The following is a 26,366-nucleotide window of genomic DNA, read 5'->3' as shown; positions in this document are numbered from 1 at the left end:
CGGCGGCACGGCAGCAGCAGGAGGCCCCATTAGTTAAAGTGGTGCTTCAGGTTAAGAACAGTTTCAGTTTAAGAACGGACCTCCGGAACAAATTAACGTTTTCCTTACCACTTGGCAGAATGATACAAGTGGCTTTCCCTATTCTGATTTACGTTGATTTTAATCTGATTCTAAGCTGTATTTCAGTTGATTGCTGGATTTTATGTTTTAATGTATTATATATTTTAATGTTAGCCTCCCTGAGCCCAGTTTGGACGGGATATAAATAGCATGTTGTTGTTGTTAATTGCAAACCATGGTAAGCTGCCTATATGTAAAAGGTATGAAGTGCAGAGGCCAAGTACAGCAAGTGCAAGGGGTGTGGCCTTCCCCAACTGCTTACATGCCACTGTGGTGCATAATTTGTCAGCTATGAGCACTTGAAGCATTATCTAAAGTAAAAAAGCAGGAATAATCCAGACTCCAAACCCGTCTTGAGGCACCAGATTTCAGTGTGAGAAGGAAGCAGCCAAGACAAAAAAAGGCAATGAAATATTTCCAGTTCTGTATTTCTAGGTTTTAAATGCTTTTGTGTATGAACCTGTAGAGGAGATGAGCTACCTAAAGAAAGACTTCTTTTGTAAAGAGCCATGTGCACAGATGTTCAGGATGGCTCAGCCAGCAAACTTGGAACAGAAATAACTACTTGCTTAGTCCTAGGCATTTGTCTTAGTGCTCTCTTGTATTATGAGCAGGCCTATTTTATAAGCATACCTTGCCACCCACTTACACAATAATAGCTCCAAATTGGGTTTTACTGGTGGTTGTCCTTTCTCACTTGTATTACACGGCTCCCCTCATCTTACAACCTCTAGAAAAGCTGTGACACGCCCCTCCCCCCGCAAATGTTAACTGCGCTGACTTCTTTCTTTTGACATGAGTTTCTCCATTCCTACCAAGTGCCTGTTATGTCCCACTCCACCCAAGGTGGGTGTGCTTGGCCCAGATTCCCTTTCCTTTCACCTTTCCTCCTAAGTGCTGAGCCTGTGTTCTGCGACTATCTCTCTATCATCTCACACATATACATATACAGCCTTTGCCTCCAGCCTAGTAAAAATACAGTGAACAGTCAATCGAACCTCTGGGCACCCTATTCTAAGTTGATGGTCTCCAGTCTCTCAGCTACATGGTCCAGCAGCTTAGTCCAAAGCCGGTTCTTCTAGTGTCGGCACAGCAGTCGACGCACCCTTGGACTCCTCCATCTTCTCTAGGGCAAACAACAAGTCAAGCTGGGTCAGTGGCCGCAACCGTTCCTCTTCCAAGTCACTGGATGCAAAATAAATAAGTCAACTGCCTGTTGGTTCTTTTGTCTCTGCCCACAGTTCTTTGCTCCCCAAAATGCCTGCCATCATCTTCCATCGTATCTTCAGTGTTTTTCCCAAGTTTATTGAGTCTGTGGGTTATAGATTAGTTTTATTTTACACTTTTTGGTTTCAAATTGCCTTGATTTAGGAACATAGGAAGCTGCCTCCTACCAGGTCAGAATATTTGTCTAGCTGAGTATTGTCTACTCTGACTGGCACAAGGTCCCAGGCAGAGAGAGATGGTTGTCATCTCCTGTCTCCTGATCCTTTTAACTGCAGGTGCCAAGTGTGGAACCTGGGACTTCTCACATGCAAAGCATGTGTGCTTTACTATGGCACCTCTACTATTTCTTGATGTGCTGTGACTTGGTTCTGTTTTGCTTTTTGTAAACTGTTTCTGAAATCTATTAAAATAGAAATAAATGTTATAGAATGGCAGAGCTGAAATGACCATTGGACTCATTTCAGCAGTACCATTCCAAGCTCAATGGCAATAATGGACTCCACCACTAAACTTGGGGCCCCTTCTAACATTGCCTGGTTATTAATGGAGGTGCTGTAGGAGGAGGAAGAAACCTGTGTCTCTAGAAGCTGGCCTCCATCATCCTTATTACCCATGCTGGTGGGGGCTGATGGGAACTGGAATCCAACAACAACTGGAGGGGCACAGTTCCCCCCCTCCCTGGGCTAAAGCATGGCTCCTCTTGCCCTGCTTGATCATAGAACCATAGAGTTGGAATAGACCACAAGGGCCATCGAGTCCAACCCCCTGCCAAGCAGGAAACACCATCAGAGCACTCCTGACATATGGTTGTCAAGCCTCTGCTTAAAGACCTCCAAAGGGGGGGATTCCACCACACTCCTTGGCAGCAAATTCCACTGTCGAGCAGCTCTTACTGTCAGGAAGTTCTTCCTAATGTTTAGGTGGAATCTTCTTTCTTGTAGTTTGGATCCATTGCTCCGTGTCCGCTTCTCTGGAGCAGCAGAAAACAACCTTTCTCCCTCCTCTATGTGACATCCTTTTATATATTTGAACATGGCTATCATATCACCCCTTAACCTCCTCTTCTCCAGGCTAAACATGCCCAGCTCCCTTAGCCGTTCCTCATAAGGCATCGTTTCCAGGCCTTTGACCATTTTGGTTGCCCTCCTCTGGACATGTTCCAGTTTGTCAGTGTCCTCCTTGAACTGATAATAGTGAGCAGAGCCCTAGCTCAGTAGTGCCTATGCTTTGCCTGCAAAAGATCCCCAGTTCAGTCCCTAGCTGTAAAAGACACCTGTCTGAAGTGCTGCTGGTCATTGTGCCCTGTAAACACAGCAGAGCTAGATGGATATCTGACTGGATTTCAGACCATTTTCTACGTTTCTAATACTGCCCACCGTGCAGGTTTGTTGTAAGGATCCTAACACAACTCCTGGGTTCCTCCAGATCTACGGAGGAATAACAGCAGCATGAGAAGGAACTGCAGCAGAGGCTTCTCCTACATGGCCTCAGATTTCCACAAGAAGCAACTTTTATATAGGAACTGCTCCTGCACTGCTAAACGTAATGTTGAAAAGAGCTCTATAAACAGATACCGTATGTTAATTTAAAGTCACCTTTTCATAAGTATGTCACAAATGAAAAGAAACCAGCTTTTTATCAACTGATGGATTATCCATATGAGAACTGGTGCCTTATGGAGATTGGCATGGAGTTGTCTCCCCTACACAGGATAGGATTTCAGAGGAAAAGATTACAAGTTCACAAGGCAAACAGCCCAATTCTTTTCAAAAATTGATTGAGAAGTTAGAACTTGTAGATATTTGGAGATATAAGAATGGAGATGCTAAAGAATTTGCACACATGAAAGATACAGATCACATTCAAGGCTGGACATGGCTTGGTGGTCTAAAGCGTTGACCACAGAGGTGTATAAAGTCAGCATCTTACCAAAGACATTTTCAGACCATAACCCTGTCATTTGAGACTTTTAAAAGATTAGATTAAGTAGCTGTTTTATTTCAGTGTGTTATAAAAATATACTTCATAATGGGTGTGAACTTTTGTATATTTTTGAATAAGTATCAATAAATTTTAAAAGGGGGATCACCTTTTCAGTCTTCTGCAATTTAGCCCTCCTCCATTGCACTGATAGACTTACTTAGATGTATGGATTTCATTTGGACAATTGGAGTTTGACCCATATTTTCATACTTCTGAGAGTCCATGGCCCAAATAATTTGAGCCCAGAACCTTCTGGTTATTAATTCATTCTATTTGTATAATTTAAGTTCTTTTGTAAGTATACAGATAAAATTCAAAACTGTAGATAATAAAACACTAAAGCTTGGATAAGCACAGCAGCTAAAACAATTTAAAATGAATATAAAAACGGGATGTGCAAGGTTTTGATATTCCAGATAGATGTATGTATTAAAATTAAGGGATCTGGGAGAACAAAGGCTACGTACATAACATGCATTTAAAGCTCCTCTCTCCTCTCCTCCTAAGCTTGGGAACTAGTTTGGTAGCTCTGTGATGGGTAAACCATAGTTCCCAAGATTGGGGGTGGGGAGGAGCTTTAAATGCATGGTGTATATGCAGCCAAAGGCTTTACCTGGCACAAAGAAAACCACCTCCAGGTGCCAGGTGAGCCTCTCTGAAGCCTGCACTCCCTAAGTGGAGGCCAGCAAGGAAGGGCTCACTCTGGTCATGACTCAGTTCACTTCTATCAGGTGGGAAAACCCAGAGAAGTGCATCTGATAAAGATCTCAAGACCTAGGCATGCATGCATGACGGAAAAAAACAAACATCTTTCATTCAGAGCGTTCTCTGTTAAAACGAGCAGGGCAAATGAGGCTGAGAAACAGACCCAGAACTATGAAAAGTTAGAAGCAAAGAGGAACGGGAGCTGAGTGAAGCTCGTACCTTTCTTCCCCACTGTCTGTATCGTGGAGCATCCGAGCAATCTGCTTCATTTGTTGCTTGCGGACATAATCACGCACACGATACATGGCAGCATCCCGGCACAATTCCCGCAGGTCACTTCCTGAGTAACCTTTTGTTTTCTCAGCCAGCTCTTTCAGGTTCACAGCAATGCTCATCTGTTTCAAAGGCAAAGGGTCCCCTCTGGGTTAAATATGGAGAGTCACACATGCTCCCTAGGCAACTCTGTGGTAGTACTGACAGCTGCACAGCTTTGAATCTGTCTGGGTAAACATCTATGACTTGGCTGATCTTAATAAATTTAGTGTTATGCTGTGCTGCTGATTTGGGGGGGGGCATGTTTGCATACATGTGTAAATAGGAATTAACTGAGCTGCTTGCATATTTGGACTTTCCAAGAGCATATCTGTGGGGTTCATCACAATGAGCTCCTGCACTTAAAAATTATCCCACCTTCCCCTAATCACTGTGGGTTAAACCACAGAGCCTAGGACTTGCCGATCAGAAGGTTGGCGGTTCGAATCCCCACGACGGAGTGAGCTCCAGTTGCTCGGTCCCTGCTCCTGACAACCTAGCAGTTCAAAAGCATGTCAAAGTGCAAGTAGATAAATAGGTACCGCTCTGGCGGGAAGGTAAACAGTGTTTCCGTGCGCTGCTCTGGTTCGCCAGAAGCGGCTTGTTCATGCTGACCACATGACCCAGAAGCTGTACGCCAACTCCCTCGGCCAATAAAGCGAGATGAGCGTCGCATTCCCAGAGGCGGCCACGACTGGACCTAATGGTCAGGGGTCCCTTTAACTTTACCTTTTACCCATAATCAGGCTGCAATTGGGGGGGGGGGTATGGCAGGGAGAGAGAGAAACTTACATTTTCTTCAGCAAGGATGAGCTTCAGAATATCCTGCCGCTGCCTTTGTGTCTAACAGAAGAAACAGCAGAAGAGAATGAGACCAGTATGCTTTGATCTGGAGGTGGACCTAAGAACTGGCCAAGGCACATGATACAGCAACCTTATTGAAGCTAAAGAGATCTGGGTCTGGTCTGTGCCTGGATGGAAAACTCAATGGAAGCCCAGATGTGCCACAGTGGGTTTCATGTAAAAGGATGTCACATAGAGGAGGGAGAAAGGTTGTTTTCTGCTGCTCCGGAGAAGCGGACACGGAGCAATGGATCCAAACTACAAGAAAGAAGATTCCACCTAAACATTAGGAAGAACTTCCTGACAGTAAGAGCTGTTCGACAGTGGAATTTGCTGCCAAGGAGTGTGGTGGAGTCTCCTACTTTGGAGGTCTTTAAGCAGAGGCTTGACAACCATATGTCAGGAGTGCTCTGATGGTGTTTCCTGCTTGGCAGGGGGTTGGACTCGATGGCCCTTGTGGTCTCTTCCAACTCTATCATTCTATGATTCTATGATTCTATGAAAGGCAGGGTAGGAATTAAGAGGGAGGTCTTTGGGGACAAACCAAATTACATCTCCAGAAATGTACTGTCGCTGACAAGAGAGTGATCTGTACTTGTATAGTGCTTCCAGGTGTTCAGAGCACTTTACAGGGCTTACCTAGTTGTAACCTATGGCCCCAGATCTCGGACTCCAGCTCCATCAGCCCCAGCCAACATGGTCAGTAATTCAGCCGCATCTGGGGAGGCCACACTTTCTCCACCCCCTGAATTAAATCAATCCTAATTGATGATATTTTGATTGAATATTGGAGTGGCCTCATTTTGCATAGGAATAAACCAATAGTTTTTAAGAAGGAAGTGTACTGGTATGTATTGCAGCAGATATGATCCCAGAAACGGCATTTCCTCCTGGGTGTCAGAGAAGGAGGCAATGCCAATGGACTTAACACCCTGGCTTCTTTCTGAGCCATTAATCATATTCCTGAGTTTGCACATAGTGGGCAGCTTTGGTGAACAGCTGAGTCATGGCTTGTGAAGGAAAAGGTACATGAACCTCATGCATATCCTGCCTTATGAAGCAGGAACTAGTCGTGTCATGGGTTGAAAGCCAGTTAAGGTATACATGCATCTACTAACAGTGCAATCCTGTACGTGTTGACTCAGAAGAAAGTCTCCACTGAGCTTAGTGGGTCTTTTTACTCTCAAGTAATTGTGTAGAGGTGAAGGCTTTAGGCTTGTGCTTGCAATTAACAAAAACATAAAATATGGGCGGAATATGTAACAGTGTGTCTAGAATAGAATGCTGAGCTGATATTTGAAGTACATCCAGAAAGGCCATGCGGATTTGTAAGAATCTGAAAGGGTGTGTGTCAGGAAGAAGTCAAGATCACAATGGGTGAGGAGGGAGATAGTCAGATATTCAAAAACTAGGATAAAGATCATGGCTTTGTCAGTGGCAGACCTTGGGGTCTCAAATTTCAGTGGCATCCTGCATGATGCCAAAATTCAGTGCCCCCCATGCTCCATTCTAAATAATAGCTTCAGCGAACACAGTGACACCCCTGAGGCTCCGTGCCCAGTGCACTCCCCATAATCTGCATCCAGGGCCATCTTTACCTGGGGGTGCAAGGGGTGTGGGGCACCTGGGCTCCAAATTCTGGGGGCACCAGGCACTCACTGCTGAAGCCGCCCAAGCTCTTAACTAGCTACGTGTTATGAAATAATTCATAATTTTGATCAAGCTAGAAAAACAAAATACATATATACCTAGGTATTACCAAAATGTATGCCTACTGTTTCACTAAAGGACTTCGACTTGTGCACTCATTTACCAAAGATGCGCCGTGCCAGCGGTGGTGCTTGTCATTCACAATGGCGGCGCTTGTCAGACGAGCCAGCGGCAACACTTGTCATTCTCAACAGCACGCGACATTAATGTTAATGTGCACACGACATTAACTCTTACAAAATATTATGTTACGTATTGCACTGAGCTGCTATGCAGCGCCTTTGACACGACTGATCTCGCGCTGCCTGCCTGCCGGCTGCAATAAACACACAAGACGTAACCGGCTGTACGTTTGAAAAAATAATATATACTATTCATTGTATTGAATTGTAGATTTCAACAGAAGTTACTCAAAGTTCAATGAAAAAAGTAGAAGACCCAGTGGGTCAGTTCATTCTCTAATCCGTTTATGCATAAGGTCCATATACAGTGGTGCCCCGCAAGACGAATGCCTCGCAAGACAAAAAACACGCTAGACGAAAGGGTTTTCCGTTTTGGAGGTGCTCCGCAAAACGAATTTCCTATGGGCTTGCTTCGCAAGACAAAAAACGAAAACGTCTTGCAAGTTTGTTTCCTTTTTCTTAACACCGTTAATACAGTTGCGACTTGACTTCGAGGAGCAACTCATAGAACGTGGTGTGGTAGCCTTTTTTGAAGTTTTTGAAGACTTTGGTGATTTTTGAAGCTTTTCCAAAACTTCTTTTGCAGCCATTTGGTAAGTTAAACTTTTAAAACTTTTTTGGGGGTTTTTGGATTTTGGGTTGGGGTGTTTGGAATTCAAGGACTTGGTGTTGGGGAGGGGTTTGCAAGAATCTGGAAGCTTGTGGTTTTTTCCCTGCATTTTTATGATTTTCTGTGACCATTGGGCCACTCTGCTGTTTTTTTAAAAAAATCTGGATTTGAATTTCTGTGTGGTGGGTGGCTGGGGGAACAGTTGAGGAGGGGGTTCTTCAGCAAGAAGCAAAGAGTGGAAGAGGAACCTTCTTCGAGTTGTCCCCCAGAGTCTTAGAAAATGTACTGTACACTTTGTTGATTTTTAAATGTTTTTCTGTCATGTTTAGAAACTTATTTATTGTTCCTTCAATTTTTGAAATGCTCTTTACAGTATGAGTGACTTTAAAGAGCAGTTAATAAACTCTTGTTGTACCAAATTTGGCTTTGTTTGGACTTTTTTTGACCATAGGAACGCATTAATTGAATTTCAATGCATTCCTATGGGATTTCGTGCTTCGCAAGATGAAAAATTCGCTAGATGAAAAAACTCGCGGAACGAATTAATTTCGTCTTGCGAGGCACCACTGTATGTGAAAGTGTCTCTTCCACCTGCCTGTTCATAGAGTCCAACAATCCACACAAAAGGTTGTTGCAGTTCCACAGAATCCTTTCACAGAGTCTAAGACAAGGATTTCTGGAATATTTGGACAGTGGATCTTATAGCATAGTCCTGTATAGCACAGCTGCTGTCCTGTGATATCATATATGAGTAAGTATATTATATGAATAGTATATATTATTTTTTCAAACGTACAGCCGGTTACGTCTTTTGTGTTTATTGAGTATGTTTCACGTAACCAGAGGTTTGTTGTTGTTTTGTGCCTGCCGGCTGCAGGCAAGCCGCACGAGATCAGTCGTGTCAAAGGTGCCGCTGACCCCGAGTGAAACTTTTCGAATTGCATTTTAATTTCATCATTTACAGTTCAAATTCGTTTGGAGAAATTGTTTTTAAAAAGTGTGGCGTCTGGCATTAGCATAATAAAAGTTAATTTGGGGGCGCTGGGTGAATCTCTGCCCCCTGGTGGCACATATGCTAAAGACGGCCCCATCTGCATCTGGCTTTGTTTCGTCTTTTGGGGGAGACTTCCTTTTATACAAGGGCATTTTATTCAGGCATCATACCAGCTGGGTAGCTGCTATGATGAGCTAAATAAATAATGCAAGTATATCAGCCAGTTTTTGCAAGCACAAGAAGATTCTAGCATAAGAAGACAAGAAGATCTATAGAAGATAGGACTTTGAAGATCTGCCTGCACTGCAAAATTGTCTGCCTGCTTCAGTGGTCAAGCATTGCCTTGGACTGGTCAGAAAAGACTCACTTCTGCCTGAATATGGGAGGATCAGCCACTCCCCTTTCCTGAAGGTGTACTTTAGGTTGCAATGAGCCATCTTTGAACACGAATTGTATCCTCTGTTGTGGATGAAGCATTGTACCTCAGTAAAATGGAGCTGCACCTTTCCCTCCTTTTGCAGTCTGGATTTCACTTCCTGAACTCTTATAAAGCCTCATACTGATCTATGTTGATGCTTACATAAAATTGCAGTCTTAAGTGATCTTTTGTGGGGCTGTTGCATCTCCCGGTGGGGACACTGGTCATTTGGAAAAGTTAATTTGTGTTTTTTTTTTTCATTTTTTATTTTTTACTGGAGGGACTTCTACTCTGTCCTTCAATACCATTCCTAGACCAGCTGGACACATGTTTGATTGTCTTGTTTTCTAGCACTTGGACCAGGAAGCAATTCTTAATTGTGTTCTGGCTGTTATGCAGTGATTTCTCTGGCATCTTCCTCAAGCATAACCCAATCAATATTGAACTGGAAACCTCACTGTGCAATAGCAGAGGTGGACATGGAGCAGGTGTGAGCTGGATTTATTAGAAGGGAAGGTTTGCTTACAGGCAGGCCAATCTGGAAGGTAGTTGGCATTCTCCTCAGGATGGCTGGATCTACATCTTGTGGTCTGTTGGTTGCTCCTAGCACCATTACCTGAAACACAATTGGACCGTGATGGTCATTGATTGATCTTGTGTTTTAACTGATCAGTTAAATTTGCGTATGATTGCATATGAATAAAACTATATGAATAAAACAATGTTACTCATACTCAGAGTAGACCTATTGAGGTTAAGTCACAGGTCCATTTATTTCAGTGGGTCTACTTCAAGTTAAACTTACTGCAGGTGTCCCCCACTTTCCCGTGATTGACTCATGTGCAAACATGTATTCACACGGTGCCCCCAAATAAAGAAATAAATAAGTAATTTGATTCAAACCTGGAAATGGCCAGAGAGAGCTGGAGAGTCTTCATGACTTCTAAGAAGTCTCCCCTCAGAGCCTGAAGAGGACTTCAGTGAGGGTGGGGGAAGCCCCAAAGAGACCGGAGGTGCAGTGCGGCTTTGTTTAGGCTGCTCAGCCTCTGTGGCTAGCAGCTGACATGCGGGGTAGCACAGCAGCCACTGCAGCCACCACTTCCCCCTGCATCCTCCAGGCTCCGAGCTTCAACTCTAGTTGTGGCTATTTTTAGATACAGTATTTTTTGTCTGGATTGGAGAGAGTGTGGCAGAGAGGGCGTTTAAAGGGTGTTTAAGGGTGTTCCCCACTTATGCAATTTTTGCTTATGCACACAGGGGCCCAGAATGTAACCCCAGTGTAAGTGGAAGGAACACCTGTACTCTTTTTTAAAATAAGAGAGCATACTTTTTAGGTGACCCATGCATGGAGCAGGCATCACCTTAGAAGAGGCAAATGTATAACAGGAGGGAAGGAGCACTGGTTGCCCCTGGCTTTTTTGCATCAGCTGAGCTAGGTGGTGGTACCTGGCAATTGGTTCCAGTCTCCAGACCATCCCAAAGGCTCATAAACTCTGCTTTCATCATGGCAGTGGCTTCATGGTCAGCTTCGGAGCGGTTCCTCAAGAAGGCATCTGACAGGAGGGAGAAAAAGAACAGTTTAGCAAAAGGACTGGGCTTCTGTCCTTTTCCCTGTGCTGATGTCTGTTTTGACACCCATCTCTTAAATTGATATCTTGGCAACATTTTCATTCATATTATAAAGAATGCTGAAATGCAATGGAATTCTGGTTCTTTCTAGGAGGTCATCAGTGATTTCATTTGGAAGGTCCTACATGTTTGCAGATCTCTCTGCCCTCTTATGAATGGTTGCTGGCAAGAGCAAGAGGGAGAAGAACATGGTCAGTTGAATTGGGAACCTGCTACCAGTGGCTGCTAGGTATGATGGCTATGCTGTACCTCTGCTGCAATATGTCTTAAAATACTAGCTGCTAGGAACTGCAGGTGGGGCGGGTGTGTTGCACTCAGAATCCACATGCAGGCCTCACATGGGCATCTGGTGAACCACTGTGAGAACAGAGCGCTGGAACAGATGAGCCTTTGGCCTGAGCAAGAAGGGCTCTTCTTACGTCCTTATGCCACCTTTAATCTTGGGCAGAATCGCCCCAATCCCTCTTCCTTCTAGGAACCACAGAGAGGAAGCCCACTCTGTCCTGGTTTAGGGGAGTGATTAGTGCTTTTGTGAAATCAACAGCCATTACACCAATATTCACCAGCCTCCATTCTGACCAGTTTACATAGCTAGCAACCAACATACTTCACCATAAGGAAAGTGGCAAAGACTGGCATGTTTAAGAGATGTACAACTGGGTGATCAAGTATGGATGCGAGTCTGGAGAGGTGAGCAATAAGCAGCCCTTGTTCACTGCTGCAGCCCACATTGATCCTTAGCATTTGGTGGACATTTTGATAATTTTTCAGGAGTTCTTGCTAATTAAGGAGATGGGAGATACAGGTTTCTGTCTTGTTTTTGTCTTCTGCTTCAATGGGTATCTTGCTTCCTTACACCATCAGTTGTCCCAACTATGTAAGCAGGACACTTGGAACCATTGATGAGTTTTCCTAAAGCCTGATGAAATCTGAGGTTTACAAGCAGTGGTATCTGCTGGTTTTAGCTACATTGGGTACATTTATTTAGAAGAAGTGTTTGTGCTAGAAAAATCACAGCCTCCTACCACTGAGCTACACCCCTTCCTCCTTCTAGATCACGGTTAGGCAAACTAAGGCCCGAGGGCTGGATCCGGCCCAATCGCCTTCTAAATTCAGCCTGTGTATTTTTACATGAGTAGAATGTGTGCTTTTATTTAAAATGCATCTCTGGGTTATTTGTGGGGCCTAGGAATTCATTCACCACCACCCCCGAAATATATTCCGGCCCCCCCACAAGGTCTGAGGGACAGTGGACCGGCCCCCTGCTGAAAAAGTTGACCCCTGTTCTAGACTGTACAGCGCAGACTTCCGGTCTGTTGCAGACCGAGAAGGAGAGTGGATTTAGGTCTCCGGGGAAAGTCCGATTTTGTAGAGAAATTGGGGTCACGCAAAGGTGCCGTGGACTCCTAACAACCCCGAAAGCTTCGTTTCAGGTGCTGGGTACCCAGCTGCGCTCAGGAGCGTTCTCTCCACCATCCGAATCACTCCTTAAAGGAGTGGAGAAAACTGGTGAGATTGAGATGCGAGCACTAAGGAGTCATCTTCTAACTCTGAAACGAAGCCTCAGGCTCCTATGGGATAGAGTGACAGATTTTCCATGATATTTACAATTGAATCTAAAATTGAATGAAGAGTGAAAGTAGTGGACTAAATTAGTGGAAGATTCAGCAAAGTGATGAGGTGAAAATAAGGAGGTCAATGTCTGGATAAGATATAAGGACTTGTTAGAAAATAAAACCCCAAGATGGCTGTCACCAATGGAAGCAAAGGCTCAGAAAAAACTCAATATGGAGGCCAAACGGCCGAAGTATTGGGAAATTCTGGAACAAGAGGGAGCTAGATTAAAACTGCAGAGTTTTGAAAAACTAAAAAACAGAGTGCGAGACTGGCTCTATTATTATAAAATAATGGAGGCATATAATTTGGACAAAAAACTAGGTTTCCAGGTGGAAAAATCAAAATTGGAAACAGAATTGTTAGACCCCAAAGTTAAGAATTTGTCAAGAATGTATAACTTGCTGTTGAAATGGAATACTCAGGATGAAACGGTGAAATCTGCTATGATTAAATGGGCACAAAATGTTGGACATAATATAATGATGGCTGACTGGGAACAGTTATGGACCACAGGTATGAAGTTTACGGCATGTAATGCCTTAAAAGAGAATTTAATGAAAATGATTTACAGGTGGTACATAACACCAGTCAAGCTCGCAAAAATCTATCATTTGCCCGATAATAAATGTTGGAAATGTAAGGAAACTGAAGGTACATTCTTTCACCTTTGGTGGACGTGCCCAAGGATTAAGGCTTTCTGGGAGATGATCTATAATGAAATGAAAAAGGTATTCAAATATACCTTCCTGAAGAAACCAGAGGCCTTTCTCCTGGGCATGGTCGGCCAATTGGTGTTAAAGAAGGATAGACTTATTCTTTTTTTGGGGGGGAAGACCCCTTTGAATTACCGTATTTTTCGCCCTATGGGACGCACTTTTTCCCCTCCAAAAATGAAGGGGAAATCTGTGTGCGTCCTATGGGGCGAATGCAGGCTTTCGCTGAAGCTTGGAGAGCGAGAGGGGTTGGTGCATACCGACCCCTCTCGCTCTCCAGGCTTCAGGAAGCTATCAGCAAGCCTGGGGAGCTCGCAGGGGTTCCCGCAGGGTTCCCTAGGCTGCGGATAGCAGCCTGTTGCACGGAGCACGGGGCACACTGAAGCAGAGCGCCCCACACTTCAGGCAGATATCCGCAGCCTAGGGAGCCCTGCGGGAGTTTCCGATAGAGAAAAAAGTATGACTGAATCAACCAATAACATACAAGATACAAGTAGCAATGATGGACTTAAAATAGGAAAGGCACCAGGACCAGATGGATTCACTGCAAAATATTATAAAAAATTAAGTCAAATTTTATTGACACCTTTGATGGATCTGATGAACAATATCTTTGAAAAGGGAGATATCCTAGGTACATGGAAAGAAGCATTTATCATGTTGATACCTAAGCAGGAGGCAGACTTAACCCAGGTTAAAAATTATAGGTCTATCTCACTGTTAAATAATGATTATAAGATTTTGCAAGCATCGTAGCAAATTGAATGGAGTTCTAAAATGTATGATACATAAAGACCAAGCAGGCTTTCTTCCTGGATGACAGATGAAACATAATGTACTAGACAAGGTTGCCCTCTTTCACCGTTATTGTTTATAACTGTCCTGGAAGTTTTGTTAAGAAATATGAAAACAAGTGAAAAGATAAAAGGAATTAATATTGGTAGAAAAGAATATAAATTAAAAGCCTTTGCAGATGATCTAGTTATAATAGTAGAACCGTTATCTAGTGCAGTAGAAGAACTGGATAGTAGTGCTTCTGGTAGAAGTAGGAGCGAATAGAACAATTTGGACAAGTAGCAGGATTTAAATTAAACAAAAAGAAAACAAAATGCTTGTTAAAAATATGGAAGAACATGTGAAATACAAACTGCAATGCAAAATATGTATGTTGTTGTTTAGTCGTGTCCGACTCTTCGTGACCCCATGGACCAGAGCATGCCAGGCACTCCTGTCTTCAAAATAGGTATAGAGGTGGTAAAAAAGGTAAAATATTTAGGAGTCTGGTTAACACAGGGGTCAGCAAACTTTTTCAGCAGGGGGCCGGTCCACTGTCCCTCAAACTTTGTGGGGGGCTGGACTATATTTTGGGGGAAAAATAATAATGAAGGAATTCTTATGCCCCACAAATAACCCAGAGATGCATTTTAAATAAAAGGACACATTCTACTCTACTTGGACCGTTCCTGGGCCGGATTTAGAAGGCAACTGGGCCAGATTCAGCCCCCGGGCCTTAGTTTGCCTACCCATGGGTTAACATCTAAATCTAAAAATATAAATTTATTTAAAGACAATTACACACCGGTTTGGAATGGAATCAAAAGAGATTTAGAAGTGTGGGGAAGAATTAATTTATCAGCGATTAAAATGAATGTGCTACCCAAAATGATATTTTTATTTTAGTCAATACCAATTATAAGTGGTGTAAGTATTTTTAAGGAATGGCAAAAAATAATAACAAAATTTGTCTGGCAAGGGAAGAAACCAAGAATAAATAATAAGATACTTACAGATGCCAAAGAGAGAGGGGGTATCTCCCTACCAGATTTGAAATTATATTATGAAGCTTCTTGTCTTTGTTGGATAAGAGATTGGATATTGCTAAAAATACAGATTTATTAGATTTGGAAGGATTTAATAACAGATTTGGGTGGCATGCATACTTATGGTATGAAAAAGTTAAAGGTTTTCTGAATCACATGCTGTAATCCGAAAAATCAATCTATGAGGTTTGGAATAGATACAAGAATTTATTAGAATGGAAAACAACTTGGTGGCTTTTAACGCTGGAAGCGACAACTGTTAAAAAGTTAAATATGGAGTATAAGTGGGCCACCTGTGGAGATTTGTTAATAGAAACAGACAATCAATGGAAATTGAAACCCTTTGAGGAGATAAAAGAGTTAGTAAACGATTGGTTGCGTTATTGTCAGATAAATGAATTGTTTAGAGAAGATAAAAATAAAAATGGATTTGAAGCTATAAGATAGATTTATTGAAATAGATTTATTAAGCAATAAAATAAAAATATTATAAAAAATGTGTAAGTTACTGTTGGAATGGCATACAAAAGATGAAGAAAATCTGTAATGATACATTATATATTGGTGATACACATTGATGATACACTAATGATACATTATATATTGGGTATAATATAATGCTAGAAGATTGGGTAAGATTGTTGAAAGATGAAATAAATTTAACTGCTTGTAGATCATTAAAAGAGCTCATTAAATGAAAATTATGTGTAGCTCATTAAATGAAAATTATGTGTAGATGGTACCTAAAACCAGCAAAAATGTATAGAACAAATAATTTATGTTGGAAATGTAAAGAAAAAGAGGGAAATTTTTATCATATGTGGTGGGTATGTAAGAAGGTGAAAGCTTTCTGGGAAATGATATATAATGAACTTTTTAAAATATTGAAATATACGTATATATATAAAAAAGCATAAGTTTTTCTATTAGGTATAGTAGATAGGGAAATACACAAGCAGGATAAAATATTGTTTTTATATGCAACAACCGCAGCAAGAATATTAGTAGCCCAAAGATGGAAGCAAGAAGAGTTACCGATGAAAGAAGAGTGGCAGATGAAGCTATTAGACTTTGCAGAAATGGCAAAGCTGATGGGGAAAATCCAAAATCAGCAGGACCAGGCATTTCAGAAAGAGTGGAAGAAATTTATGATATATTTGGAAGACAACTGTAAACAGTTAACATCGCTAGTAGGGTTATAAGAAATTCTGTAAGGATGAAATTATCATTTATTGTTAAATACAGTTAATTAAGTAATTTTAAAAGGATATAATTTAATAACAAGAACAAATACAGGAAAATGCAGTATATTGAGATTAAATTTGAAAACCAGTTGTCGGGGAGGAGGGAAATCACAGGCTCATTAAGCTAAATGTTTTATTTGTGCAAAATATAGTGTCATGCAAGAAAATATTTGTAAAAACCAATAAAAAATGTTTTATAAAAAATAGATTGTACAGTGCAATCCTATATAAGTATGTCTACTCAGAATTCAGAAGTCCCACTGAATTCAATGCTGTTAACTCTAAGAAAAGTGGGTATATCATTGCAGCCTTAGCCTGCTGTAGCAAAAACAGCAATGTTGCAACACTTTAAAGATTAATCTGCTCATTTATATATCTCTTTTCCTCCCAAAGGAGCCCAGGGTTCCAAACACACAAGGGATAAAATAAAGAATCTAAAAATAATTCCATTACAGACGTAGACTGGGAAAGAGTTCTACTTAAAAGGCTTGTGAAAGAGCAGGGTCTTTTATTACTTTTTCTATTTCTTCTATCTCTACTGGAGCATTCAGTTGTTCTTTTTTCTCTACTGGTATCTTCTGAACCTTTTTATCCTTTAAGAATCTTTCAATCTTCCTCAAATTATGTCTCTCTCTATTATTATATAATCCACTATAGTAGTCCACAAATGCTTTGCTAACTTCCTTGGGATTAGTTTTTTCTTCACCATCCACTATTATTTTATTTATTGTACTCTGTTCCTTCCTTTTTTTTTATCTGCCATGCTAGCAGCTTCCCTGATTTATTTGAGTATTCAAAATTTCTTAGTCTCAATTTTTTGATGTTCCCATTCCACTTCTCTATTTATCAACATTGCAAACTGCGCCTGCAATGCTTTAATATTCTCCTTTATCCTCTTGCTGTTTGGTTTTTGGACTAACTTTTGTTCATTATCCATTATCTGCTTTAAGATCTCTTTTTTCCATTTTTCTCTTCCTTTATTTTTAATCGTGTTTTGCTGGATAAAGAAGCCCCTCATTACTGCCTTGCTTGCATCCCATACCACCTTTGTTTTGGTACCCTTATTCATGTTTTCCTTAAAATATTCTATCAACCTTTTCTGGGCTTTTTCAACCACTTCTTGATCGTCCAGAAGATAGTCTTTTAGCCTCCACCTAAAAGTTCTCTCCTCCCAACCTTTCAACTGTAAGGGTCCTCCCAACCTTTCAACCTTGCCACTGTATTCTGCTCTGGTCAGACCACACCTGGAGTACTGTGTCCAGTTCTGGGCACCACAATTCAAGAAGGACACTGACAAACTGGAACGTGTCCAGAGGAGGGCAACCAAAATGGTCAAAGGCCTGGAAACGATGCCTTATGAGGAACGGCTAAGGGAGCTGGGCATGTTTAGCCTGGAGAAGAGGAGGTTAAGGGGTGATATGATAGCCATGTTCAAATATATAAAAGGATGTCACATAGAGGAGGGAGAAAGGTTGTTTTCTGCTGCTCCAGAGAAGCGGACACGGAGCAATGGATCCAAACTACAAGAAAGAAGATTCCACCTAAACATTAGGAAGAACTTCCTGACAGTAAGAGCTGTTTGACAGTGGAATTTGCTGCCAAGGAGTGTGGTGGAGTCTCCTTCTTTGGAGGTCTTTAAGCAGAGGCTTGACAACCATATGTCAGGAGTGCTCTGATGGTGTTTCCTGCTTGGCAGGGGGTTGGACTCGATGGCCCTTGTGGTCTCTTCCAACTCTGTGATTCTATGATTCTAACTCCAATTTTATTGGATTATGATCAGATATAGTTTTAGCTTGGATCTCCACCCTTAAAATTCTTGGAGTCAGCTCATTTGAGGTCCAAATCTGATCAATTCGGGACAGTGACTGATTAGGCTCAGAATAGTACATGAACTGTTTTACCAATGGGTGTCTGAGTCTCCAGCTATCTATCAGGTTACAGTTTTTGACCAATGAAATGAAAGTTCTGGGTAGCTTCCCATCCTTACCACTTCCCTCCCTAAGTCTGTCCATTTCTAATGACACCACCCCGTTCATATCTCCCAATATCATCATTTTCTGATCTGCGTACTCTGCTAGTTTTTCTTCTAATTTTTTTTTAAAAATCCGACTTGTTACCATTTGGAGCATATAACCCGATTATAATTAGGTTTTCTCCCTGCCACTCATTTCCCAATCTTTTATTTATCAGTACTCTTTTATGTCTTCTTGCTATATGTGTCTCTTGTAAACAGATGATGTCTAGGTTTTCTTTTTTTAGTATTTGTTCAGTTTTATTTCACTTTTTCTTATCATTTATCCCATTAATATTCCAACTACAAATTTTTAATGCCATAATAAATAAATTTAGTCTTGCTTATTTTCCCTTTTATATTTTGACTGATTTTTAACCTCTTGTTCCTCTTCTCCTCCTCCTCTACTTTCTGTATCTTCCTCGGCATCTGGGCCCCCTGCTGCCTCTTCCCCTTTTTCCTCTTCTGTTTCTAGCCTCAACTCTTTATATTTTCTCAAAAATTTCCCAGTTTCCTCTGGACTGATCAACCTGTGTCTCTTACTCCTGTAAGTAAATGAGATCCCTTCCGGGAATTCCCATTTAAACTCAATATTGTTTTTCTTTAATGTTTGCACAAGTACCTTGTACGACTCTCTACGTTTCAGAATTCTGATTGGTATGTCTTTAAAAATTATTATATAATTCCCATTAATGCACAACCTTTTTTCTCTATTTCTTTGCAGGATCATGTTTCTCATTTCCTTATCTCTAAATGTAATCAAGCAATCACCCACAAATTTTCACCCAGGCCCGGATGGGTTTACGGCTAGTTACTACAAAGAAATGAAGGCTGTATTGCTTCTCCCATTGAAGGAAGTGATAAATAACATCTTAAAAGAAAGAGAAATACCAGAAACATGGAAAGAGGCATTCATTACATTAATCCCAAAACAAGATGCGGATTTATTGCAAGTTAAAAATTACAGGCCAATCTCATTGTTGAACATAGATTACAAAATTTTTACAGGAATTCTAGCTAGCAGAATGAAAAATATATTGTTAGATTATGTTCATGGAGACCAAACGGGCTTTCTACCGGGGAGGCAGATGAAGGATAATATAAGAAACATAATAAATATCATAGAATATCTGTCGGCCAAACAAGCTATACTGATGTTTGTGGATGCAGAGAAAGCATTCGATAACACAAATTGGGATTTTTTGTTAAAAAATCTAGAATACATGGAGGTTGGTGCAGAGGTTGGGACGCGGGTGGCGCTGTGGGTAAAAGCCTCAGCGCCTAGGGCTTGCCGATCGAAAGGTCGGCGGTTCGAATCCCCGCGGCGGGGTGCGCTCCCGCTGCTCGGTCCCAGCGCCTGCCAACCTAGCAGTTCGAAAGCACCCCCGGGTGCAAGTAGATAAATAGGTACCGCTTACCAGCGGGAAGGTAAACGGCATTCCGTGTGCTGCGCTGGCTCGCCAGATGCAGCTTTGTCACGCTGGCCACGTGACCCGGAAGTGTCTCCGGACAGCGCTGGCCCCCGGCCTATAGATGTGAGATGGGCGCACAAACCCCAGAGTCTGTCAAGACTGGCCCGTTCGGGCAGGGGTACCTTTACCTTTACCTTTACTTTTTAATGGAATAAAAGCAATCTATACGGAGCAGAAAGCGAAATTGATCATAAACAACGTAGTGTCAGAATAAAGATAGGGAAGGGTACAAGGCAGGGCTGTCCACTTTCCCCATTGCTGTTCATAACTGTATTGGAAGTGTTACTTAACTCAATAAGACAAAACAAGAAGATAAAAGGAATAACAATTGGACAAAATGAATACAAGGTAAAGGCATTTGCAGACGATTTGCTAATAACAATAGAAGATCCGACGAACTCAATAAAAGAGATATTGGAAGAACTAGAGCAATTCGGCAAAGTGGCTGGTTTTAAGTTAAATAAAAGTAAGACTAAATTAATGACAAAGAATATAGATCTAAGTACAATTGAAGAAATACAACAACAAACAGAGATAGAGGTGGCCAGAAAGGTGAAATATTTAGGAATATGGATAACTCCAAAAAATATAGAACTATTTAAAAATAATTATGAAGTGGTATGGAAAGAGATTAAAAAGGATTTGGTGATGTGGGGGAAGCTAAAACTGTCTTTCTGGGGCAGGATAGCCATAATTAAGATGAATGTACTTCCGAGAATGTTGTTTCTATTCCAGAATATTCCGATAATCAAAGGTACTAAGATATTCAAAGAATGGCAAAGAGAGTTCTCAAAGTACGTATGGCAGGGTAAAAGACCGAGGATACAGTTTAAATTACTGACAGAGGCAAAAGAAAGGGGGGGATTCGCACTTCCAGATCTGAAACTATATTATGAGGCATCGTGCCTATGTTGGATAAAACCGTGGATAAAATTAGATAATAAAGAACTTTTAGATATGGAAGGCCACGACAATCGATTTGGGTGGCACGCGTATCTATGTTATGAAAAGAAGAAGGTACACAAGGGATTTGAAAGCCACATCTTTAAAGGTCCTTTGATAGAAGTATGGGAGAGGTACAGATTTTTATTGGAACCCAGAGTCCCACACTGGATGTCCCCACTAGAAGCCACGAGTGTTAAAAAGACCAACATGAGGGATAAATGGGTTACCTATGATCAGCTGCTAATTAAAGATGGGGGGAAGTGGAAGCTAAAACCATATGACCAGGTTAAGGAAAAGGTGTTTGATTGGTTCCATTACTTTCAAATAAACGAAATGGCTAATAAGGATATTAAAGATAGAGGATATGCAGAAAAAGATTCTAAATTTCAGATTGAGATAATAAATAATGATTACAAAATCCTATCAAAAATGTACAACCAGCTGCTAGAGTGGAACTTAATAGACGAGGAAATGAAGTCGGTAATGATACATTGGGCAAAAGACTTCGGTTATAATATCTATTTTGAAGAGTGGGAGAAATTATGGGGAAAAAATTTTAAATTCACGGCATGTGTAACGTTGAAGGAAAACTTAATGAAGATGTTATACCGTTGGTATATTACCCCTGCGAAACTAGCAAAAATGTATAAGACATGCAGTAAATGTTGGAAATGCAGGGAAAATGAAGGGACCTTCTACCACATGTGGTGGGATTGCAAAAAGGTTAAAGGTTTCTGGGAAAAGGTATATACAGAAATGGAAAAAAAAATTAAAATATACTTTTGGGGAAAAAAACAGAGGCCTTTCTGTTAGGTTTATCAGGAAAAGAGAACAAAGACGGCAAATTTTTCCAATATGCAACAACGGCAGCAAGAGTCCTATTAGCCCAAAACTGGAAACAACAGAAAATACCGACAATAGAGGAGTGGAGAGAGAAACTATTAGATTATGCGGAACTAGATAGACTGACGGGAAAAATTAGATATTTGAGAGATCAAAGATTTATGGAGGAATGGGGGAAATTCGTGGAATATCTGGATAATTTAAGTGAGGGACAAATAATGCTAGTAGGGTTTAAAAGAGCTCTGTGATATTTGTAAGAATATTGTCTAAAGAAAAGGGTGGAAAGGATTCTAATAATGTCAATAGATAGTAGGAGATGCGAAAGTATGTGTTGATAGACAACGGAGATTTGCGGAGACGCCGAAGGAAGTCTTAAAGAATGAATCGGTTGAATACATGATGTGGTTTATTTGATTTTTATTTGTTTTGCTGTAAACTAATAAAAATTATGCTGGAAAAAAGAAAGAAAGAGCAGGGTCTTTAGTAGGCACACAGTAGGCAAGCACATTCTTTATTACAGTCCAGAGACCTGCAGAAACAGCTCTTAAACCAGGAATACATAGAAAATATTCCAGGAGAGTCACTGTGTTTTATCCGCAGCATGTTTATTTCTAATTCTTATTACCTCCGAGAGAAATTTTGCCACAGCCAGGGTAATAATTTGTCATATCTTTGAGAAGATGCTTGAGATAGTAGGTTTCAGAATTCCCAGGTAAATTTGCCATTAACATTTTAATTAATTGATCCCTGGCTTGTTTATACAGCCCGCAGTGTAGTAAGATAAGCTTCATACAATCTACAGCTTCTTGGCCTTTTGGCTAAAATCAAGTGTAGTCTTCAGTAGGCATTGAAAACATGGGGAGTCTGTGCCTAATATTGAACAGGAGGGAATTCCAAAGGGCCTGATTCCTATATTCTGCAGACTGAACCACTGGAGAAGGTGGTATCTGCAGGAGGCCCTCGCCTGCAGAGCCCAGTGACTGACTGGGTCGATAAGGAGCAAGAGGGTCTTTTACTCCTTTTCCTGACCTTCGCAGGATGTTTGAGCCATCTAACCAGTGGTTTTTAGAAGAAACGCAGCACTGGCCCAGGTGGCTCTTTAGCCTGATATGACAGAGCAATTCTTACCTTTATGTGTTCAAGAAAGGAAGGGAAGGAGGAATTGGCTGGGAGACTGAGAGTGAAAAAGAGATCTAGGAGTGACTTAAGAGTAAGGAGAGGCAACCATGGCAGAGGATGCTGATGTTGGGATATGGGAGGAAGGGATACAAACATTACCTATTTCATCTATGAAAATGATGCAGGGCTGAAGCTTGGTTGCCAGTGAGAAGACGGCAGCTGTGAGCTTCTGTGACTCTCCATACCATTTGTCCGTCAGCGTAGATGCTTGCAGGTTGATGAACCTGCATCCTGAAGCCTGGGCTGTTGCTTTGGCAAGAAGGGTTTTCCCACAACCCGGAGGGCCATAAAGTAAGACACCTGGTAGCAAAGAAAAACCCATCAGCACAGGTTCACAGTCTACCTCCCTTTTTTATGTGAGAAGTTCATCCCTACTTTCTGATTGTATTATAAAGCCCACCAGGAACAGTTTTCTAATTCAAAGATTGCCAGCCCTCTGGGACTCATGGGCAGATGTGCAGATCAGAGAAACTTGTGGGCTTTATACACAGCAAATACTTATACACAGCAAATACTTGCACACTCCCCCAACCATTAGGCTTGGGAAATGTGCTTCTCTCCCCACCCCACCCCAGCCTAGTTAGAGAGTGGTCTTCTTGCAGAGGTCAGCTGGGGAAGCAAAAGATAACCATTCCTCCCCAGCTGCCATCTCCAGGAAGATCTCTCGCTCCACACACAACAATTAGGCTTGACCCTCCCATCAGGCAAGGTGAGGTGACCATCTCAGGGCAGCAGATCCCGATGTAGATCTTCATTCACCCTTTCTTCCCTAGCAGGGAGGGGGACACTATTTAGTGGTTTGTCTCAGGTGCCAAAATCCGTTTTGTGAGGTGGGCGTTTCAGAACAGGAGAAGGGAGAGTTGACACCCCCCTTGGGAAAAGGCTTCTATTGTCTATAACAGAATGCTTCTTTCAAGCCTAACTCCAGCATTGCAAGGAAAGGGACCCTGCAGGCTTCAGGGAAACCTCTGCAGGCACATTTGTGCCCATGTGCACTGCACCAACAACTCATATTCTAACTACAGTAACCATTTTAGGAAAGGACAATGGGCACAACTTGTGACCCCCAAGAAAAATTCAGCAGCCCCCCCCATCCTTCTATGTACTGTAGTTTGCCAGTGTCTCAGAGGTGTGTCCATATAAGTTCTACTCAGAGTGCACCCATTGAAAATGATGGACATAATTTACTCTTCTTCATTTTATTCAGTTGGTCTTCTCTGAGTAGGACAAGCATTGTGGATACGATCCTCTGTTTCACCACCTCAGACAAGCGGCAGAAAGAGAGGTGTCGTGTTTCTGTCCTTCTTGCTGAGCACGCGCACCCCTTACAGCTCTTGGCTCAGGATATCCAGAAGGCCATTTTATTTGGAGTGCTGACTGACACAATTTGAAGGAAGAATATTGGAGTGTGGTGGGCAGTCTTTTTAAAAAACAGAATCACATGAGACTTAGAGTTGTAAGGTACCTTAGAGGCAATTTAGTCCACCTATTGGTGTAACTGACTGTGAATGTGTGCACTAATCGGAACTTTAATTAAAGTAGCTTTGATTTGGAGGGATTTGTTAAATTTAAACTGAGTAGAGCATTTAATTTAATTCTGTTGGAATAACACTTTCAAGCTGGGGAAAATGTTGTTTTTGTTGTCGACGGAAAAATGCTAATGGAAATATTAATGTTTAATACCTAATGCTGCTCTTGCTGCTGCCCAACTGACTGAGGCAATTCCGTGTTGATGTACGTTCTGTTTGTGTGCATGTGTGGTGCCAGGTCCCCAGAAGTGGTCCCTGGAAACGGGGAGCAGCTCTCAGCCGAGCCCCGCCATCCCTCCCTGCGTGTGTCAGCTGTGGAAGCTCCACCCCCAGCCCCTGGCTTGCGGGAGATGAAGGAATGGCAGGCCATTTTACGCAATTTTGATTTTGTGGGGGGGGGGGCCCAGAACAGAACCCCTGGGTAAATGGGGAGTCACTTGTACATACCCAGCAAGTTTCTTAAGTGGACAACAGGTAGCAAACTCACCCTCTGACCATAATCACTTATTTGATATGTAGGGTTTGGCTAAATAATGCATATCTGAAGAAATATCAACAACCTCAGATATGCAGATGACACAACCTTGATGGCAGAAAGTGAAGAGGAATTAAAGAACCTTTTAATGAGGGTGAAAGAGGAGAGCGCAAAATATGGTCTGAAGCTCAACATCAAAAAAACGAAGATCATGGCCACTGGGCCCATCACCTCCTGGCAAATAGATGGGGAAGAAATGGAGGCAGTGAGAGATTTTACTTTCTTGGGCTCCATGATCAGTGCAGATGGTGACAGCAGTCACGAAATTAAAAGACGCCTGCTCTTTGGGAGAAAGGCGATGGCAAACCTAGACAACATCTTAAAAAGCAGAGACATCACCTTGCCAACAAAGGTCCGTATAGTAAAAGCCATGGTTTTCCCAGTAGTGATGTATGGAAGTGAGAGCTGGACCATAAAGAAGGCTGATCGCCGAAGAATTGATGCTTTTGAATTATGGTGCTGGAGAAGACTCTTGAGAGTCCCATGGACTGCAAGAAGATCAAACCTCTCCATTCTGAAGGAAATCAGCCCTGAGTGCTCACTGGAAGAACAGATCGTGAAACTGAGGCTCCAATACTTTGGCCACCTCATGAGAAGAGAGGACTCCCTGGAAAAGACCCTGATGTTGGGAAAGATGGAGGGCACAAGGAGAAGGGGACGACAGAGAATGAGATGGTTGGATGGTGTTCTTGAAGCTACTAGCTTGAGTTTGATCAAACTGCGGGAGGCAGTGGAGGACAGAAGTGCCTGGCGTGCTCTGGTCCATGGGGTCACGAAGAGTCGGACACGACTAAACGACTAAACAACAAAATAATGCAGATTTTAAAAGGAAGGAAACACTTTCCTTAAGTCTCAAAAATGATATTGAGTAACTAGTAAATTGCCCCTTGTTCCAAAGGAATACCTCTTGGGGGCTGGCAGAGCCTGGAGTGCTGCAACAAGTGTCGCCGCTGGAATGGGAGGATCACAGTGTCCTGGAGTTCGCTGACCATCTCATCCAGGCCTGCAATGTCCTTCCAAGTTACCTGTAGGTGGGACAAGCTGTGAGCAGTTGGCAGATAACAAAGGGACTAACAAAGGTTAGAAATTTGAGTCTAAATGCAACTGCACTATTTTCCTGTTATCCTTGGCTTTTCTATTCATTCTGTCACTGTTTTTCCTCCATTATAACCATTCAGACTAAGCTCTTTGGGGTAGGGACCTTTTCTATCTATTCTTGGTTTAAAGGCTTGTCTACATCAGCAATTTTCATCCTTTTTAAAGAACTGACCCAAACAGACATATGGGGCCCATATCTTAATTGTTTGCCATTTGTAGAGTGGTATTTGGACTGGTGGTTGTGCTGCTGTTGTGACCCATCTTAGATCAGGTCATAACCTGAGAGTGGGTCCCAGCCCACCAGTCAAAGACCCAACAGTCTATATTGATGTGCTGCAAAGTGCTAAAGTTCCAGATCTGAATTACTAATTCTGGTGTGAACCCACACAATCTCATTTCAGAACTAAGATATGTGCAACCTTTTCCCCCCTGTCCATTTTTCTTCAGCAGATTAGAGAGCCTCAAAACTCTCTTGCGTTTTGTCAAGAGGAGCAGCAGCCTGGCCACCTACCTTGATATCCTTTGGAACCACCAGGTGAGCGGCAATGATCATCTCATGCTCTGCCAGCTTCACTCCTTCCACCCCAATCTGCTTCATCAAGCGTTCTGCCTGCCAACAAAACAAAG

The 26,366-nt window shown here is 42.0% G+C and overlaps 1 protein-coding gene and 1 long non-coding RNA gene across 3 annotated transcripts in view; one reads left to right on the top strand and one right to left on the bottom strand.

The window, feature by feature from the left end:
* Nucleotides 1-26,366, bottom strand: part of LOC309519522 (outer mitochondrial transmembrane helix translocase-like) — a gene marked incomplete at its 5' end in the record, with an annotated part of 69,451 nt that overhangs the window by 20,811 nt on the left and 22,274 nt on the right. The window contains 8 exons of one of the 2 annotated variants that reach the window (XM_082200624.1): nt 703-1,305; nt 4,255-4,430; nt 5,140-5,190; nt 9,631-9,720; nt 10,551-10,657; nt 22,677-22,877; nt 25,546-25,666; nt 26,251-26,349. In XM_082200624.1, coding sequence (XP_082056750.1) covers nt 1,179-1,305; nt 4,255-4,430; nt 5,140-5,190; nt 9,631-9,720; nt 10,551-10,657; nt 22,677-22,877; nt 25,546-25,666; nt 26,251-26,349 — 972 coding nt within the window. In that variant the 3' untranslated portion in view covers nt 703-1,178. Of the gene's footprint in view, nt 1-702; nt 1,306-4,254; nt 4,431-5,139; nt 5,191-9,630; nt 9,721-10,550; nt 10,658-22,676; nt 22,878-25,545; nt 25,667-26,250; nt 26,350-26,366 lie in introns of those variants that run through there. The other variant, XM_082200625.1, reaches the window with a different exon arrangement.
* Nucleotides 23,078-26,308, top strand: LOC309519656. Its single transcript, XR_014213939.1, has 3 exons — nt 23,078-24,580; nt 25,540-25,720; nt 26,190-26,308. It is a non-coding gene; the product is annotated as an uncharacterized lncRNA (long non-coding RNA).

Source organism: Podarcis vaucheri (assembly GCF_965113315.1).
Source record: "Podarcis vaucheri genome assembly, chromosome: 15".
In the NCBI taxonomy this organism is placed as follows: Eukaryota; Metazoa; Chordata; class Lepidosauria; order Squamata; family Lacertidae; genus Podarcis; species Podarcis vaucheri.
The sequence above is the reverse complement of the archived record's forward strand: the minus strand, read 5'-3'. Positions and strand labels throughout refer to the sequence as shown.